This window comes from Scardinius erythrophthalmus (assembly GCF_964197995.2).
Source record: "Scardinius erythrophthalmus genome assembly, chromosome: 22".
In the NCBI taxonomy this organism is placed as follows: domain Eukaryota; kingdom Metazoa; phylum Chordata; class Actinopteri; order Cypriniformes; family Leuciscidae; genus Scardinius; species Scardinius erythrophthalmus.
Window position 1 is genome coordinate 27,408,606 of NC_138242.1, and position 18,772 is coordinate 27,427,377.

At 35.6% G+C, this 18,772-nt stretch overlaps 2 protein-coding genes across 2 annotated transcripts; one reads left to right on the plus strand and one right to left on the minus strand.

The window, feature by feature from the left end:
- Nucleotides 1-1,109: 1,109 nt before the first annotated feature.
- On the minus strand, nt 1,110-7,828 carry ca2 (carbonic anhydrase II). The gene is made up of 7 exons (XM_081352283.1): nt 7,473-7,828; nt 6,734-6,931; nt 5,812-5,930; nt 5,621-5,713; nt 4,617-4,679; nt 4,362-4,517; nt 1,110-2,858 (listed from the first exon to the last, which is right to left on the minus strand). The coding sequence occupies exons 1-7, from the start codon at nt 7,504-7,506 to the stop codon at nt 2,739-2,741; spliced, it is 783 nt and encodes a 260-aa protein (XP_081208409.1). The 5' UTR covers nt 7,507-7,828; the 3' UTR covers nt 1,110-2,738.
- Nucleotides 7,829-9,615: 1,787 nt separating this feature from the next.
- On the plus strand, nt 9,616-10,592 carry rbis (ribosomal biogenesis factor). Its single transcript, XM_081352297.1, has 3 exons — nt 9,616-10,023; nt 10,106-10,222; nt 10,409-10,592. Exons 1-3 carry the CDS (start codon nt 9,913-9,915, stop codon nt 10,475-10,477), a joined length of 297 nt encoding a protein of 98 aa, XP_081208423.1. The 5' UTR covers nt 9,616-9,912; the 3' UTR covers nt 10,478-10,592.
- The last annotated feature ends 8,180 nt before the right edge of the window (nt 10,593-18,772 follow it).

Consider the following 18,772-nt stretch of genomic DNA (forward strand, 5'->3'; position numbering starts at 1 on the left):
CCTTATGATCCACTTGGAGTAAAAAAATGTCATTAAGTCATTAAAAGTGCTGGAAGCGGTTCTGTACTTGCTAATTTCAACTATATATGACATCCAAATCTTCACCTTCAAAAGATACTATGCAAATCTATATTGAAAAAAAAATATGTTCTTACAAATTTCCATTACAAATATATAAAAATGATTAAATCAAGTTACTGAGGAGAAAAACAAGTCTTGAGGGAACGTTAAAATTGTGAGTAATAGAGGTTATGCTAGAATTAGAAAAAAATCTCACTAATAGATAACGATTTTCTTTTTTTTTTTCTTTTTTTTTGCAGTAATCATATAAAATGATTCACATGTTGAGAGTTTCTAATTGGATAAAATTGTGTAGACCGAGCCTCTGGCTCTCTTGTTTACAGAGCTGTCATAAAGCCACTTGTGATTTCAAGTAACGCATATTTCAGATATCTGTCAGTAAAGATATTTTATTTGTGATATTCCCAAATAATTCACTTACAGCACCTATAAACTTAGTAATAACTTAGGCTAGCTGCTAATCATTAGCTAATCAGATAAAAAAGAGTCAATATTATACCAAACTCTGCTAGAAAAGCAAGGTTTTCTCTAGTTCATTTAAGTGAAAATATCCACTGAAACCTCAACAGTGTTGTTTTATACTCAATTTGTAGCCTCGGCTATGACGCTAGTCGCTATGTCCCGCTGTGGTGAAAATCAAGTTTTTAATGTTGTTTAATGTCTATGTGGTGTTTTTAATGTGCTTTAAGACAAACCATGTGGAAATTCATAAGTCAACACCATTGCTGAGTATTTTCTCCTTAAATCTGCAGTGAACCAAAGACAATCTCAAAAACGCGGTTTGAAATCGCTGGTGTTTCTGACGTCACAAACTTGTAACCAATCAGGTCAACGTGCGTTATTTAAGTTGTCACTACCAAAACTCCATTGTGTAGCTAATTTAATTTAGCAGACAGATTTTAAAATCTTTAGGCCAATTTAAACTCAGAGATTCGATGGGAAGAGAATTGATATTCATAAAATATTACACTACATTACATCGATTACTATACACTACAAGATGAGAACACAAAAACATGAACTGGATTGAGCTGTAGACTTGCTTTATAGCTGGAATTGCAATTTCATAATAAATAAACTTTACAACATTGACACTTTTGTTGTCACAACTTATCAACACTGAACTGAATTGAACTGAACAGTGACACTATTCTTTTCTGTAGAGCTGATTTATAGCTGAAAGTGTTACTTAATTGACGGATTTTGCGTTAATGACATTGTTATTTTCCTGTTTATGAATGTGCAGCTGCTTTGAAACAATCTGTATTGTATAAAGATCTATATAGATAAATGTGCTTTGACTAGACAGGAATTAAATGACTACAATCCTGGTGTTTGTCAAAAAAAAAAAAAAAAAAAGACTGTTATGGTGGGAGAAAACGCATATATATTTTTCCGATATGGATCTGTTCATTATACTGTATACTGTTTATACTGTAAATACTGTGTATGAGGCATCAGAAAACCATGACACACATAACATAAGCATAAAATATCTTTACTTAAAATAACCCCTCGAAAGTTGTGGATCAGAGTATGGCTGAACAATATTGCTTAACACAGCCCTCGAATTCAAGTAAAGTACATTCAATAACACGTTACACAATATATGTCTTCACAATTGCATATCATAAGACATAAGTCCAGTGGTCCCAGTGCTTCAGAGGAGCTGATGGTGACCTCCTTGCTTGGATGTATCGATTGGCATGTTGGTTTCTATTAAGACTCACTGTGTTGCTTGTCACGGCTTGTGCATTGCTGTTCAATACAGCTGAAAAGACGAATTTCACTCGCAGTCCAAGATTAAAGCATAGCATTAAGCAAAACCCAACAAGGAACGGCACATTAAGGAACTATATCGGGGTTTCATGCAATTATTGCTATTTCTTTCCAGCTGAAATCTTAAGCATAGCAATTGCTATAAATGACATCTTTCAGAAACACACAAAAAGAATATGCAATTACAATGATCTGAGGCACAATACTCCAAACCAAAAGCTGCTCTGATTGTACAGTATGTGATAGATTGTGTGCGTGATTTCCCGGCATGCCCACAGGGACATATTGCCACGTGCGTTCATTTTGAAATAGGGATTTTCTAGATCTTGCAGCCTAACGGAAAAGTCCACTGGGTTTCATTAAGCTTGCGCATTGCTGAGACTGCCAGAGATTACAGCTTGGCAGGGAAGGACAGCAGGCACAGATGGCTTGTGTTCAGGTATCGGCTGCAACCCTGTGTTTAATCGCAGATGCAGGCCTAATCTCTTGACCAATACAAATATACTAAAATACTCCATTTATGTATTAAATATCCAGTGTATATATTGCTTCTCATTTTGTTTGTCTATGCATCACACATGTAAATCAGAGCATCAAACAAAGTTGGCATTCCAATTCCAAATAATTCAAGCATTTGCACTAATGAAGTAAACCAGAGAATGAAGGAGAAAGAGAGATAGAAGGACAGTACAAACACACGATTCCCTGCATAGCCTCTTTACTCTCCATACAGCACATCTGTTCTGCTGGACAGCTGGCAGGATGCCCAGCACCACTGCATGGAGGGTGAAGGTGCTTTGAGGCCCTTGGCCCGGGGCCCCGCGCTTGCATATCCTTCTAAGGAAGGGGGGAAGGGGTGGCGGGGTCTGGGGGATCCTTCACTTGAAAGAGGCACAGACTTTGCGATCTTTAAGAGGTTGAGGGGGGCGATAGTTATCCACCATGCAGCAGGCCTTCTCTTCCTCCGCGGTAAAAAGCAGAGATCGGAATTTTTTCATCTGTACAGGAAGAGAAAGAATGAGGAATGCTGTGAGTTTTCGTCATCTGTTACTATTTTTGTATTGAGGGAATGCTTCTGCGAACTGGTTAAACATTAACTGTCCTAAACAAACACATTTTAATTCGTTCTCACATTTTGAATAGAATTTCATGTCAGTCAAGTTCTTTTTATATTCATAGAGGCTAGGAAATGAGGCATGGCGACCTGAGGTTATGTGCACATTTCCAGCCCTGAACCAAAGTCGTGACTCGTGATGTAAGCATTCGACACGGTTGTGTTGATTTTTACAAAAGCGCTAGATGCCACAGAGGTTGAATAGAGAAGAAAATGACTATGACTAGACGGTTTTGTCTAGTTTGTCTTGTCTAACTGTCTCAGATGAGGGAAAATATCTAGCCGGTTTTAAAAATGGAAGGCCTAAAGACTAAAAACATACCCAGATCCGGGCCACATCTGGTATGTGTGAATTCAACGTGTTCCAGATGTGGGCCGGATCTGGGCCGACACTATGTTGCTGTCTGGGTAACAACAATCATAATTGGATGGTTTCTCATTGGATTGCCTACATTTGGGTAGTTCACTGATTTTCTTCATTTTCACATGAAGTAGTGACAGTGTGCAATTTAATTTTAATTATATAAATACATACAGTTTTTATATTGACATATTTACACTGTTTCATAATAACATTTAATGTACTTTAATATATATATATATATATATATATATATATATATATATATATATATATATATATATTGAATTTATAGGACTAATCACACTACTGTTCAAATGTTTAGGGTCGGTATAATATTGTGAAATATTATTACTTTAAATTAAATGTAATATTATTCATTTAAAATAACTGTTTTCTGTTTGAATATGTCTTCCAGTGATGTCAATGCTGAATTTTCAGCATTATTACTTCAGTCTACAGTGTCACATGATCCTTTATCATTCTAATATTTGCTGCTCAAAAAACATTTTATCATCAATATTGAAAACAGTTGTGCTGCTTAATATTTTTGTGAAAACCATGATACATTTTTTTCAGGATTCTTTGCAAAAGTACAGCATTTATTCCAAATCTTTCACTTTTGACCAATTTAATGGGTCAAATAATGCTGAATAGCATTATTAATTTATCAAAAAAATAGAAAATCTTACTGACCCCAAACTTTTTAACTCTTTTAAAAAAAGTTATGTACAATTTTCACCAAAAATTTCACTAACATTTCATGTTCATATTTACCAATTTGCAAACCCTACTCAAATAGCACTAGTTTTCTTAAGAAGGTTATGTAAATTTGTGTTTCATAGATGTGATTTTAGTCCTGTTCAACAAGCTTGTGTTTTTGCTCATAATCTTGGTTAACTGTTTCTGTTAATAACTGCTCTTTTAGAGATGCACATCCAAATCTCTACTATGCAAGATACTAAGTAAGTAAATCAGTACTAAGCATGTGGCTTTTAAACTCCCCCTCAATGCTTGTGTTGTCACCTGCGCAGAGCTAATGCTGATTGACTGCTTGCAGACAATCCATGTGACGCTCTCGTACAGAGGGGGGGTGGTCAGAGACCCTGGGTACGTCCAGTACTCCAGAGAATTCGGGAGTAGGCTGGTTGGGTCAAAGTTTGTGAATGTGGTCTGCTTTCCCTGCAAGATAACAAACACACAATTGACCGTGAATAAAGCAGAACTGATTTCAGTCTTGAGCAAGAAATAAAAATGACAATTTGGACTTGATAGACATGCCTTGGACTTGATAGCATCCATAGCATCCAGAAGCTTCTGAAGCTTAGGATTGTCTTCACCGATCTGATGGAAAACAAAACCAAAAACAATGTTTAAGCCTAATTTTGTGGGAAGAATGTGACTAAGCATAATATTTAGTTAATGATTATATAGAGTATTTTATGCTCGTCAATGTTTTATTTGATTAAACTACACTCTAAACAGTGCTGGGTTGATTGAATCCATGGTTGGGTCAAATATGGACAAAGTTGGGTTTAAAACGTTTGGATTTGTCCATATTTGACCCAACCATGGGTTGAAACAACCCAGCATTTTTTAGAGTGTACAGTAAACAGTAATATAGAGAAATATTATTACTTTAAATTGAAATAAACATATAATTAATTTAAAATAACTCATTTCTATTTTAATATATTCCTGTGATCAAAGCTGAATTTTCAGCATCATAACTCCAGTCTTCAGTGTAACGTGATCATTAAGAAATCATTCTAATATTTGCTGCAAAACAAACATTTCTGATTATTATTTTAAATGTTGAAAACGGTTGTGCTGTGAAATATTTTCATGGAAACTGTGTTACATTTCCTTTCAGGATCTGATGAATAGAAAGTTTAAAAAACAGAAATAGAAATTTGTGAAAAGATTTGACTAAGGCATACTATTTTTGTTTATTTTTTTATATTATGTTTTATTATTACATTTTATTTATTTTATTTTCGTGCAAAAATATCATAAGCAAGAGCTGTGCCTGTTTAGTGAATTTGTTCTTCTGTTTGCAATTCTCACTATTAACTAGTAGTTTATCATGCACATTACTAGGATATTGGCTGTTTATTAGTACTTATAAAGCATATATTAATGCCTTATTCTACATCCATTAATCCTACACCTAAACTTAACAACTACCTATTGTAACTAACTATTAATAAGCAGTAATTAGGAGTTTATTGAGGCAAAAGTTATAGTTGGTTACTAGTGAGAATTGGACCCTAATGCACACAAACCTCCAGAAACACTCCGACCACAGCGAGACCATCAGACTTATCGGCTGCTTCCCCAAAGCTGGGATATTTTGTGTTCCAGTGGACCAGATGGAGCTAAAGATGAATTTATTAGGTGCATTGATATTTCATCATATATAAGAAAACATCTCACATCTCCATGAACGCATTTATACGCATGCAGGGATTCATACCTCGGCTGGGAAGCATTTCCCGTCGACTGTGTGCTCGGAGCCTTTGTCGTCACTGGCGCCCCAGTGGAAGTGGAACTGTTTGAGTCTGTATTTACCTGAGATCGGGCCTTCTGTCAGTACTAGAGCAAACAAACACAGTGATGTATGTTATGTCAAAGTCTGTTACAATAGTGTAGGTTTAAATGGTTAAACTTGCTACACAGGTTCATCTCCCTTTATGTCAAAGTTCATGTGAATGAGACTTAAAGCAAACCCATTCAGCTTTAATGCAATCTTGTGTGTACATGTGTGATTCGCCACAACTCTGTGGAAAAGAAGCTGTCACTGGGGAGCGAGAGAGCCGAGGTGTTGCGTATTTCTTTACACAAGTTTAATTTTAGGCTTTACACTTGCTTAGACATGCAATACAATAGACTATAACCTATAAATAAGCATAACCTATAAAATTGTGTTTGCAAACTATCTCTTAAAAGATAAAACATTACAGGATACTGTTGTAAATTAATATTTAACTATGTAGTAGGAGCAAAAGCCAACTTTCAAAATGCTTGCCAATGACTTGCTTTACCTGTACAAGTCCACTTGGATGTTTCAGTCATTTTAACTTAAATTACAAACATGAGTTATATATTTTATAACTTTGAAAATTGCTTAACTTATTTTGATGAGTTAAAGCAAAGTAAAAACATGTGTTGTCATAACATATTGACCATATCATTTTTTACAGTGAATATTCAGCAATGATACTCTGGGATTACATATAGTGTCCGATGCAACCTCATTATTATATAAGTTTTCCTTCTAAATAGTATCTAGGTTAACACTGCAGTCGTTTCAGGAACACTCTGACTAAGTTAAGCTAATGATTAATACAAGAATAGGCTGGCAATTCATTATAAGAATTAACAAAGAGGTCACGAACTTGAGCTGTCGTTATCATCGGCGAAGGTCACTTGGAAAGAGTGTCCATTATTCAGGATGTCCAGTGAAGTGCTGGGGTCATACTTCAGACTCAGCGGCTTCAGTTTATCATCATAAGACGCTCCTTTGGTTTGAATGTCTATTGGAGACTGGCGAGGTCCATTAGCAATGGGGAAGGTTTCACACCATTTCTGAGGTCCTGCAGTGGACACAGAGGTTAAACAGTGCTATTATAAGCATATATGGCACAAAAATACATGAAATTATATTCCTAACATACATCTGAGCAGCATCCATCCTTAGATTATTTGTCTTTTTCAATGGTTGCTTTAATAAAATATATTTTACATCTGTGCTGGCGGGAATTAAAAAGCCTTTATGTGAAGAAAAAATGTGAATAAACATAAGGGCAAACACGTGCATTTGAATTGCAGTGTCCAAAGTAGTATCTGCATTTGGGACGAAATAAAAAATCTGCATTTATGTGAGGAAAAAATATATAGTTCTCTATTCGATACAAAATACCGATTTATATGCATTTATTTATGCGTGAAATCTGTACATTCTGTCACATATAGTGCTGACTGTGCAGTAGACAAGGTGATCATGTCTTAGATGCATAGAGGGGAAATGCAGTTAATGAGGGATAATCTGATTCATTTTACATGTTATATTTAAATAGCCTATACAATCATATATGGATCTGAAAAATCATAATCACGTGTGAGATCTTAGCCTACCGTTATGGTCAGCGTATCCCCATCCGTGAGACATTATGACAACTGTGCCGCGGTCCTCTCAAGTGTCTTCAAGTGTCCTAAAGCAGTGTCAGTGTCCTCAGACAGATGAGCTGTCGGTTTATATAGCGCCTCTGGACGCGGTTTGTTCACATGACCGTATATTAAATGTGTGATCAGCAGGAGGAGCTACACAAGAGATCGATATTGCGCGCGCTCGCTCTTTCGGAATGCGCGCTCGCATCTGTGGGAATATAGGAGTCCTTTTGATCTACGGATCCATTCGAAAAGCATTCTTAACATTCTGTGATTGCGTAATCAGATACTTGTGGCACGCCGGGTTCCAAATGACGTAGAGTGACAGTGTGATACAGTAATGTAAATGAGTGCAGTAAATGAATCATCCCTCCATCAGATCCTCCAGCAGAGAGAATGAATGGCGGGTTTACGCAACACTCTGCTACTACAGCTAATATTTGACGCTTTACAAAGAAAGACCTTGTGACTGAAAACAGAAATGATTTTTTAAATGTGCTACAGTCAGTGTGTGTAGGCTATAGCCTAATGAAATGATGAACATATAGGCTAGCGTAGGCTACTAACATTGTATTTAGGCTATAGCACCAACAGATACTAGCCAGTAATTATTATTATTATTATTATTATTATTATTATTATTATTATTATTATAGGCTCTACAATAAAATAAAAGGGGAAAAAATTAAGTAAATTTTTTTACAATGTAGATTTTAAACTATTATTATGATTGTAGGGCAAATTAGTACTGGAAAATAGCTTGTGATTTCTGTAAATAGTAAAACCGATGTTAGTTTAGTCGAGATGTTTTTAAATACCATTTGCAAATGTTGCTATGTGTATAGATAAAGTTACTATGTTTTGGATTTGATTGCCATCTCGTGGTCGAGAGTCGAAACTACTCCTCAAAATGTTTTTAATATATAGACAAACAAGTGGATAAATGCACAAATGTATCCTGTTTGATTGAGGTCCAATTAAAATAAATAAATAAATAAATAAATAAAAATAAGAAAAGAAAAGAAAAAAATAAGTAGGCTAAATGTCTAAACCAAATATATGTTTACGTATTTTTATAGATTATAATATTTGTACATTTTCATGAACAATAAATAATAAATGCATGTTACTTTATAAATATTTTAAAAGTTGTAGATTTTCTCTGATCTATGGAAGCTTGTTTCCGCACAAAATAAAACATTTTAAAAGATAATTGCGACTTTTATTTCACAATTGCGAGTTTACATCCCGCAATTCTGACTTTATTTCTAAGAATTGCGAGATATAAAGTCAGATTTGCGTTAAATAAAGTCGCAATTGCGTCTTAGAAATTCAGAATTTCGAGATATAAAGTCAGAATTGCGTGAAATAAACTCGCAATTGCGTCTTATAAAGTCAGAATTCTGACTTTTATTCTCGCAATTGCGACTTTATATCACGCAATTCTGATTTTATAACACATAATTGCGAGTTTATATGTCGCAATTCTGACATCTTTTCTCACAATTGTGAGATATAAAGTCCAATTTTAAGGGGGAAAAGACTTGACTTTTTTTTTTTTTTTTTTACGTCAGAATAGTTTATATCTCACAATTCTGACTGTATATCTCCCAATTGCGACTTTATTTCTCAGAATTGCGACTTTATATCTCGCAATTGCGACTTTATTAATCAGAATTGCGACTTTATTTCTCAGAATTGCGACTTTATTTCTCACAATTCTGACTTCATATCTCGCAATTCTGAGAAAAAAAGTCACAATTCTGACTTGATATAGGTCTATCGCAATTGTGAGAGAAAAAAAGTCAGAATTGTGAGATAAAAAGACGCAATTATTATTATTTATTTATTATTCAGTGGCGGAAACAAGCTTCCATACTGATCTATCTGAATCTACCACACAACTTGCAGTCTTATGCCTGAGCCTGCCCGAGAGTTTTCTAACCCATGAACAAACAAATGTATGTGTGAATTCACGAATGCAGATTTGAAAAGCTGAACTGACAAATAAAGTGTAATTTCGCAGTACTTTGTTCCAATACTTTAATTTCAATCAGTCGTGACTCGTGGTGGCCTTCTATTGAGTTCTCGCGCACTCTCCACATCGCGAGACGGCGCTGATGAACACACTGACGGGAAAGCACAGAAGCCACAGCACACACGTGGACGTAGGAACGAGCTGTTGATAGTTGAAACTGCGTATTCCTGTTTATGGAATAGAGACGACATTTGCATATGTAGTTGAATTTGTTTTATCTTTTCACAACACGTTTACTTACAAATCTAGCCATATATTGGTATCCGTCTGCTGTTCATATTCCTCTCATTTAACTGGGATTTAGACGTCCAGATTGCGGCTTCATTGAGTTGAGGATTCATCAGAAAGTCTACAGGCTTCAAGATAAACATGGCCAAAAATAAACAGAGAGGCAAAAAACAGCAGAATGTATTTCAGGTTGCGAACAAACAGTCAAAACCCAAGACCAAAGCGAAACCTGTCAAGACCTCCCTGAAACATGTAAGTTCATGTTTTGTTTACATTATTAATGTGCCTTTCTTTAGGACTGGACAGTTTTGAGATGTTGACATTCTCCCCCTAGATAAACACTGTGAGGAATGAAAAAGTGGAGAGCTTAAATCAAATGTTCACTGAAGTACAGCAAGATGTGAGAAATATATCAAAACCCACAACTAATGAAACCAAAAAAGGACAGAAGGTAAAAAAAAAATTGTTTGCAGCTGTAAAATTGGCATGTTTCTATATACTTTATGTAAATTGTGCTGGTGTTGTTTCTAAATGCCACTTGCCTGGCTGTTTTCTCGAATTTAATGACATGCACGCCTTATGTGTCAGTATGCTGTGTGTATATTATATAAGATCTCATTTAAACTATGTATTTCAGGTGGTCAGAGAAGCTCCAAGGGAAGCTGTCAATGTGGATGGTGCCGCACAGCTTTTCTCTCAACTCTAGAAAACAAAAAGTACATACAGAAAATGGACTCTGGACTAATAAGAGAAACTTTATACCATATAAGTCATAATGCCTGTAAGTCATCAATGTAATTTATTAAATGATTATACTTGCAGTCTTTTTCTGTATGTGATTGTGAATCGCACAGCCATGCTTAATGCAATATATATATAATAGTATAGTATATTAGTAAGTTTTCCTAGTGCATTAAGTTTTGGGAGTTAAAAATATTGCCTTTGCTTGCTGAAGCATAAAGAGCAAAGTCATTATAGACTGACTATCAATCAGAACAGTTGTGTTTTCTGTTGTATTGAGTCTGCTGTGACAGGCTTTATATATTCTTCGGATCGATGTTTGAACCTGTGACCCACTTGCAAGAGGGATGGCCACTCGAGTTGCTGGCATTTAGATCATTAGCTGGCGTTTTATTTGAATTAGAGGTCAGGCTTTTTTAAGTTCTCAGCACTAAAACAGCATTTCGGAGCTTCTTTGTGAATTGGCTTACTAGTCAGCTAGTTCAGCAACAAATGTCAATTCTGTCATCTTTCCAATGCCTCATGATATTTCAAACCCATTAGCCTATTTCTAAAAGGATAAGTTTTGCAGAAGGTACGGTTTTACATAAAATGGAGGTGAATTCATTTTTGGGGGGACTTTTCCTTTAATTCCTGTATGCAAAATTTGTCATTTATTGCGCTGGCTTATGATCACAGAAAAAAAGAACATGAGTTTGAGAACTAGCCTAATTAAACCAATGAGTGAGACATGTGCTTGTGTGTGTGTATTATATGTACACTACAATTCAATGGTTTGGGGTCAGTAAGAAATGACAGTAAAAACATTTAGAATGTTACAAAATATTTCTATTTCAAATAAGTGCTGTTCTTTTGAACTTTCTATTCTTGAAAGAATCCTGAAAAAAAGTATCATGGTTTCCACAAAAATATTAAGCAGCACAACTGTTCTCAACATAGTTAATAAAAATAAGTGTTTCTTGAGCAGCAAATCAGCATATTAGAATGATTTCTGAAGGATAATGTGACACTGAAGACTGGAGGATGAAGCATTCAGCTTTGATCATAGGAATAAATTGTAAAATATATTAAAATAGAAAAGTTATTTTAAATTGTAATATATTTCATGATATTGCACTTTTTACTGTATTTTTGATTAAAAATAAATAAATGCATCCTTGGAGAGCATACAATACTTTTTTTCAAAAATGATAAAAAAAACTTGACCCCAAATGTTTGAAGAGTAGTGTGTCTTATTTTAAGTTTTTGTGTGTGAGAGAGACTTTCATTATGTGGTGTGATAACAGCTCAAGACCACTAGAGGCCACACATTTATTATAAAAGCACTGCATTAACAGCAAGACTGGATCGGCTGACAGATGCTAATTTTTCTCTCATTCACTTAAAATATAACTAAATTATGTTTAAACAAGCATATTATTATTTCTTAATAAACAGTGTTTTGAACTGAATGTGCATCTCTGGTGGACACATTATGAAGCACGCAGTGTTCAAGAGACACAAACATGATAGCTTTACACTATTATCTGTCTGTTTACTGCTGTGTAAGTGCAATATCTGTTTTGTTTTTTAGCACATTTGGGTATTGAAATTCATTCTGACATTGAAAACTCAGACCCATGAATACAACAAAACTTTAGGAAGGATGAAAAAGTCTCTCTCAATTATACACTGTAGAGAAATAAATATTAAGCCATACATGATCTTAATATCTACAGGTAGTGTTTAATATAACAATAGAAAGCACATTGTTTTTTCACATAATCCCCCCCCCATAATTTTTTTTTTTTTTTTTTTACATTTTCATGAATAATGAAAGTGCGAGCAATATGCAATCTGTGCAAATTTAAACTGTCGATATATGTCACTCTGAAAACTTGAGAAAGTTGCGACATTGATACATTTATTTATAATTTTTTGCCCTTAATGTGCTAGGATCCATATTCTGTGCTTGGCTTTTTGTGAAACTCTGTTGTTATTGTTTTTTAGTGCAGCTGGAGGTGTTTCATAAGGGGGTGAAAAGCGTAAATCTATATTTCAGCTGGTAAATCAACATCATCTCTTCACTACGGTTCTGCGGGAAACAGATGATTGCCTTCTAAGCACTATAACAAACAGTTGTTGAGCACTAGATGTCCAAATCCTCCTCAAACAGGAAATCAAAATTTGCTCCGAGGTTTAGGACAGGATTTAGGTGTGTGTGTGTTAGATGGTGAAAAAATCCACACATAAGCGTTTTCTCTACAGCTGTCAAGCATTCTTCTGATCTCCCTGATGCTTTAGTGAGATTCTGAGCTCTGCACAGCATAAAACTCCAGTCTAACACACTCGAACACGCACACACTCTCCACAGAACTAATGCGCCAGGCGATGCCATCTTAGACTGTTCTTTGGCACTGTCTCGCATTCATTTGTCACAAACCCACAGATATCATTTCTCCTTCCAGTTGCCTGTTAATGTGGGAAAGGGATTTTTCGGCTCACATAAATGGATCTTTACAACAGACTTTCCTAACCGAAGGGAGCTGTCAGCAATTTGGCATTGCATTAGTGTGGTGAGGCTCTGTATTATCAGGGTCTCTCTGGTAATTTCAGCATTACTGATACTGTCTGATGGAAAGCACTTAGAATTCAACACACACTGCTGCTGTTGCCGTCTGCAAAACCTCCTAGAGTTCTTCCAAACAGGTCAGATCAGCCACAAACTCTGAGGTTGAGCTGGTATTGACGCCGTCCCCTGAAAACCAGAGCTGGATAAAGAGTCAATCAATGTTAATTCCTCAGCAGCGCTTTGCTGTGCCCAGCATTGGCAATTATATGTTCCGTTCTGGTGTGCAGAATAAATGCTTGTATTTATCTCGGGTCAGTTGTGATCCAGCTGCTTATTGGAGATACTTAAGATACAGCAATTACTGTGGGACATTCAGAATGTATTTAAACATTGAACTACTTTTAACTTGAGCACCTCTGTGTGAATGGCCCCTTTTAAAATAAGTTTTTTTTTTTTCTAAAGAAACACAAAATGTTTCTATTGCTGGAAAACACAAAATGGATCCTATTTAACCTTTATTTTAAGAGGCTAAACAATAAAATACAAATGAACAGCATTTGAAAGAAGCAAAGCTTTGCAGTGTTATGAGTGGCTGAGACAGGCTATTGGTGAATACTAAGTCATATTTATGAGATTTAAAAAAATCGAAATTATGACATACTAGTCATAGTATTGACTTGTGTCATACCAAGTCATAATTATGAGAGGAAAAATCGAAATAATGACTTTCTATGCATGACTATGACTTTTTTAAGTCGACTTGGTTATAGCTATGTCATCATTTTGATGTCATAGCCTAATTCTGACTTACATAAGCATGATTTTTCAGGTCAGTACATCGTTATCGACATAAATACGTTTAATTTTGCAGTTTATTTTGGCTAAGAACCCCATGTCTTCTTCTTGGAATCGACCATCTGACTCGTGTTAAGCGACCAGCCACGTTTGTTTTGTTGTAGCCCTATGTGCCAGAGAAATATGAAGGACTAAAAATGACAGAACGAAAAATAAATAAATAAAAGTACAAATAAATAAATAAATGCAGAAATAATTGTAAAAATAAATACATTTTGGTAATATAAATGGCTATTTCTGTATTTTTACATGTATTTATTTATTTATTTATTCATTTCTATATGTATTTATTTATGTATTTAGACATTTTTTTATATATTTATGTATTTATATATTTATTTATTTATATATTTATATATGTATTTATTTATACATTTATTTATTCCTACATTTATTTATTTCTGTATTTCTACATTTATTTATTTCTGTATTTCCACATTTCTACATTTATTTATTTCTGTATTTCCACATTTCTACATTTATTTTTCCCTGCGCATGTATGCTAATTGACCAATGGCTTACCACGCCCCCTCCACTCACTCTGTCAACATTCGGTAACCAGACATCCCAACCTGCAAAAGTTCATTTCAGGGAGGTACCCCCCCCCCCAACCCACCCCACCCCCCACCCCCCACCACCAAAAAAAAAAAAATGGAAGGAGGACAAGGATATGACATTTCACCACAGAGTTGTTGTCCCTAAAATATATAAAAGCATAATACATAATTTCTATAGGCTATAGGCCTATGCATTTTTTTGTTCATAATGTTACAATTTGTAGATTACTTTTACTATTTATAAGCTGCTTATACTAGGCTATTCATGTAAACTGCTTTTATTTATATTCCATTGCAGCTTTAAACAGGTCTAAGGAATAGGCTAATATGCACATGAATGAAATGAAACTTGTTGAACTCACCTCAACATGTCTTTTACAATCATTTAACCCGCCATGGGCAATGCTGAAGTCACTGTTACAAACTTTACAGCGTGCAAGACTATCATTATGTTTTACTCTTATAAGACAGGGGTACACTTTCATGTAGTCTGCCGTAAAATGTATCTTATACTTTCGTTTTTTGCATGTTTTTTTGTGGCACTCTCCCGTTGCCATGGCGCTCCTGTTTCTAGATACACTGAACCGAAACATACGGTGGCCCAGTAGTGCACAACACAACGAAATGTAAAAAGCAAACATAAGTTCACAACACAACGGAAACAAGCCACAACACAACGAAATAAAGCCACAACACAACGGAAATAAGCCACAACACAACGGAAAATCCACAACACAACGAAATAAAGCCACAACACAACGGAAATAAGCCACAACACAACGGAAAATCTACAACACAACGGAAAATCTACAACACAACGAAATAAAGCCACAACACAACGGAAATGCTCCCCCGACCACTAGAGGGCTCTTGGAGCCCAGTAAAGTTAGTTTTCCAAGCCATTGTTCTAGAGTCAGCAGTCTTTATATATAAATACCACGATTAGTTTTAACAGTGTATATCAACATAAAATATTACTTCAAAATAACCTACATGAATTATAGCTGCGTATTTGATTTATACTCGAGAATGCTTGGACGCGCTTCCACAGCGCAGGGCACGTCTGGCAATTCCACCAAGTGGTTAAAACGTATAATTTATTATAATATAATTTGATAAATAAAAATAAAAACCATTTGGTGAAATAGGAAGGAATTGGCACAATTCCACCTATAATAAGTCAGTCTGGTCACTAGGAACATGATAAAAGAAAAAAAAACTTTTACAGAAATTTCCTAAAAAAAATAATTGTTAATTACTGTAAATACATGAAGGGTATTGGAAAAAAAGTCATTATTAAGTCATTATAAAAGTCATATTAAGTCAGTCTACTATCAAATACAATCAAGCTTTGGATTTTGAATATGTCTGTTTTTGAATGTTAAAAGTAATTTTAATTAAAACAAATTATACGTTTTAACAACTTGGAGGAATTGGTAGACGTTCCCTCAGGGATAATGCGCTGTGGTAGCGCGTCAAAGCATTCTAGAGTATAAATATGCAGCTATAATGCACGTAGGTGATTTTGAATTAATAAATGTCGATAAACAATGGTTAGCTACATACTGTTAAAACTAATCGTGGTGTTGATATATTTTTATAGACTGCTGACTCTCTAATGAACAATGGCTTGGAAAACTAACTTTACTGGGCTCCGAGAGCCCTCTAGTGGTCGGGAGCATTTCCGTTGTGTTGTGGCCTTATTTCGTTGTGTTGTGGATTTTCCGTTGTGTTGTGTCTTATTTCCGTTGTGTTGTGGCTTTATTTCGTTGTGTTGTGGATTTTCCGTTGTGTTGTGGCTTGTTTCCGTTGTGTTGTGGCTTGTTTCCGTTGTGTTGTGGCTTTATTTCGTTGTGTTGTGAACTTATGTTTGCTTTTTACATTTCGTTGTGTTGTGCACTACTGGGCCACCGTAGAAACAGGCCAATCAGATGCTCTCTATCTTACGTGCGCACACACGCACACACGCAAGGTCTCTCGCTCCCTCTCCCTCTCCGCTGTGCACGCGCGCTCTGGCTCGCTCGCTCTAGATTCCGGGAGATTTTAACTCATTTGCGGGTATCAGGGAGCCGCTATCAATATGCGGGAGACTCCCGGAACTTCCGGGAGACTTGGGATGTCTGGGTAACAGGCGCTATGGCAGCTGTCACAGTAGGAGACATTTCACAGGAGGCAATTGATGATTTTTTAGAGACAGAAAGATTATATATCATCTCGATGTCACCAAAAGGGCCTTAAATATGCATTGGAGGGTTATATTAATAATTTTATTGTTGAGAAGGTCGATAAGCTTCAGCTCCAGAACAAAGATTTACAGTTCACACTTCACAGTGTAAACGTTATAGTTTGGTGGTGCTATTTCGCTTCAAACGCTCGCTTTATACGCGCGTCCTATTCGCTTTGGATTCAAAATGTTCAAGCGTCGAACTAGACGCGGATACGCGCGAATTTGACGCTCTATTCGCGTTTGGTGGGAGCGCAGAAGAACAGGCTGCGATGTCAAGATTGCATGCTGGATGTGTGTGTGTATCAGAGAGCGGGCGCCGGGGCGCGATGAACAGTGGAAACATAAAAAACATACTCCATTTTGTTCATACAGGACATAATTAAAACTGCAAAGTGTTTAGCCTACTTATATTTGTGTAAAACACAACATTGTGCTTTTGTCAAACTGTAAACTCTTGTCAAACTGTAACCTACAACTGTCACCCAACCAAAATCACACACACACGCTGTTTAAAAGCTAAAATGACAAGAAAAAACATAAAAACGAATGAAAACTGATAACCGCAATGCATTGCAATGGACGAGGAAGCAGAGAATGTCCAAGTGTATTGGGTTAGCTATGCGTACTGTGATTGGCTCATCGCGTTTGGGGGCGTGGCTTAGCCATTGGTCAATTAGCATACAAGCGCAGGGAAAAGTAAATGTAGAAATGTGGAAATACAGAAATAAATAAATGTAGAAATGTGGAAATACAGAAATAAATAAATGTAGGAATAAATAAATGTATAAATAAATACATATATAAATATATAAATAAATAAATATATAAATACATAAATATATAAATAAATGTATAAATACATAAATAAATACACATAGAAATGCATAAATAAATAAATACATGTAAAAATACAGAAATAGCCATTTATATTACCAAAATGTATTTATTTTTACTATTATTTCTGCATTTATTTATTTATTTCTACTTTTATTTATTTATTTATTTATTTATTTATTTTTCGTTCTGTCATTTTTAGTCCTTCATAGAGAAACGAGGGCGCCGCCATCTTTAGAATACTGTCTTTTAACTTCCGTTTTTGTGGTCGCTCTGTATATTTCTATGGCATTTCTGTCCAGGAGTAATTAGCTTTTGAAGAGGATTTACTTAATGTAAAGTTAACTAAAGTTATAATGAGGACTGTAATGTTTAAAGCAGATGACTAAACAAATGTAAGTCGACCGGGAAGATTTTAAAACGAGCCGTTGATTAATAAACATACAAAACGCTGTGGAAAATACAGACCGGAAGTCAAAAGACAACGAGCGCAGCTTTTAAAAGGGGCGGGGCTACATAAGGGCTATACGTGCAGTTTATGGCGGGTAAATCGCTGAAAATTATACAACCACAAAAATAAGTGTGGTTTCCTCAATTTCAGTGTCTGTTTTCAAACGCTGAGGAAAAATACGAATACAGGCTTTCCTCGAGCTTTACAATTTGAAGTTTCCAAAACGAATCTTAACCGGCCTTAATCTTAAGAGATTGTTTGAAAAGTCTGATCTCTCTCTCTCTCTCTCTCTCTCTCTCTCTCTCTCTCTCTCTCTCTCTCTCTCTCTCTCTCTGTGTTTTAAGCTCTTAAAGGTCTGAGCGGATCTCGTTTCACACACGAATGACTCACTGCTCACCGCATCATAATTATAGAAATCTAATGATTAACCCTACGTCCTCACATCAAGTCTCGTTATGCCCTGAATGCCACCAAGATGAAGAAGGTGCTGCCTGTTGTTCACTTTAAGACTCAAATTGATTTAGCTGCTCCAGAGCTCATAAAGAAAAGCCTCATTAATCTAGACCCAGGCTGACCTTCAGTGAGTGAGAACTACATGTTCTCCTACGGTTTCTTTAGTTGAATTACAACCTGTACTGTGCACAGTGGACTTCTAAGAACATTCTGTAATGTAGAGGATTTGACATTTTATGACCATATCAATTAGGCTGCAAATGAGTCAATGAACTTGATGTTGACATGGCGACTAAATTATTGCATTTTGATTAAAGATATTTTTCTTCAGG

Excerpts from the sequence above, each read along its gene's own strand:
- rbis (XM_081352297.1), top strand. The coding sequence starts at position 9,913 with ATGGCCAAAAATAAACAGAGAGGCAAAAAACAGCAGAATGTATTTCAG. Across the intron at positions 10,024-10,105 it reads TCAAGACCTCCCTGAAACAT|ATAAACACTGTGAGGAATGA; the intron begins GTAAGTTCATGT and ends TTCTCCCCCTAG. Across the intron at positions 10,223-10,408 it reads AAACCAAAAAAGGACAGAAG|GTGGTCAGAGAAGCTCCAAG; the intron begins GTAAAAAAAAAA and ends TATGTATTTCAG.
- ca2 (XM_081352283.1), bottom strand. The coding sequence starts at position 7,506 with ATGTCTCACGGATGGGGATACGCTGACCATAACG. Across the intron at positions 4,680-5,620 it reads TGGTCGGAGTGTTTCTGGAG|ATCGGTGAAGACAATCCTAA; the intron begins GTTTGTGTGCAT and ends GTTTTCCATCAG. Across the intron at positions 2,859-4,361 it reads TCAGCATTAGCTCTGCGCAG|ATGAAAAAATTCCGATCTCT; the intron begins GTGACAACACAA and ends CTTCCTGTACAG.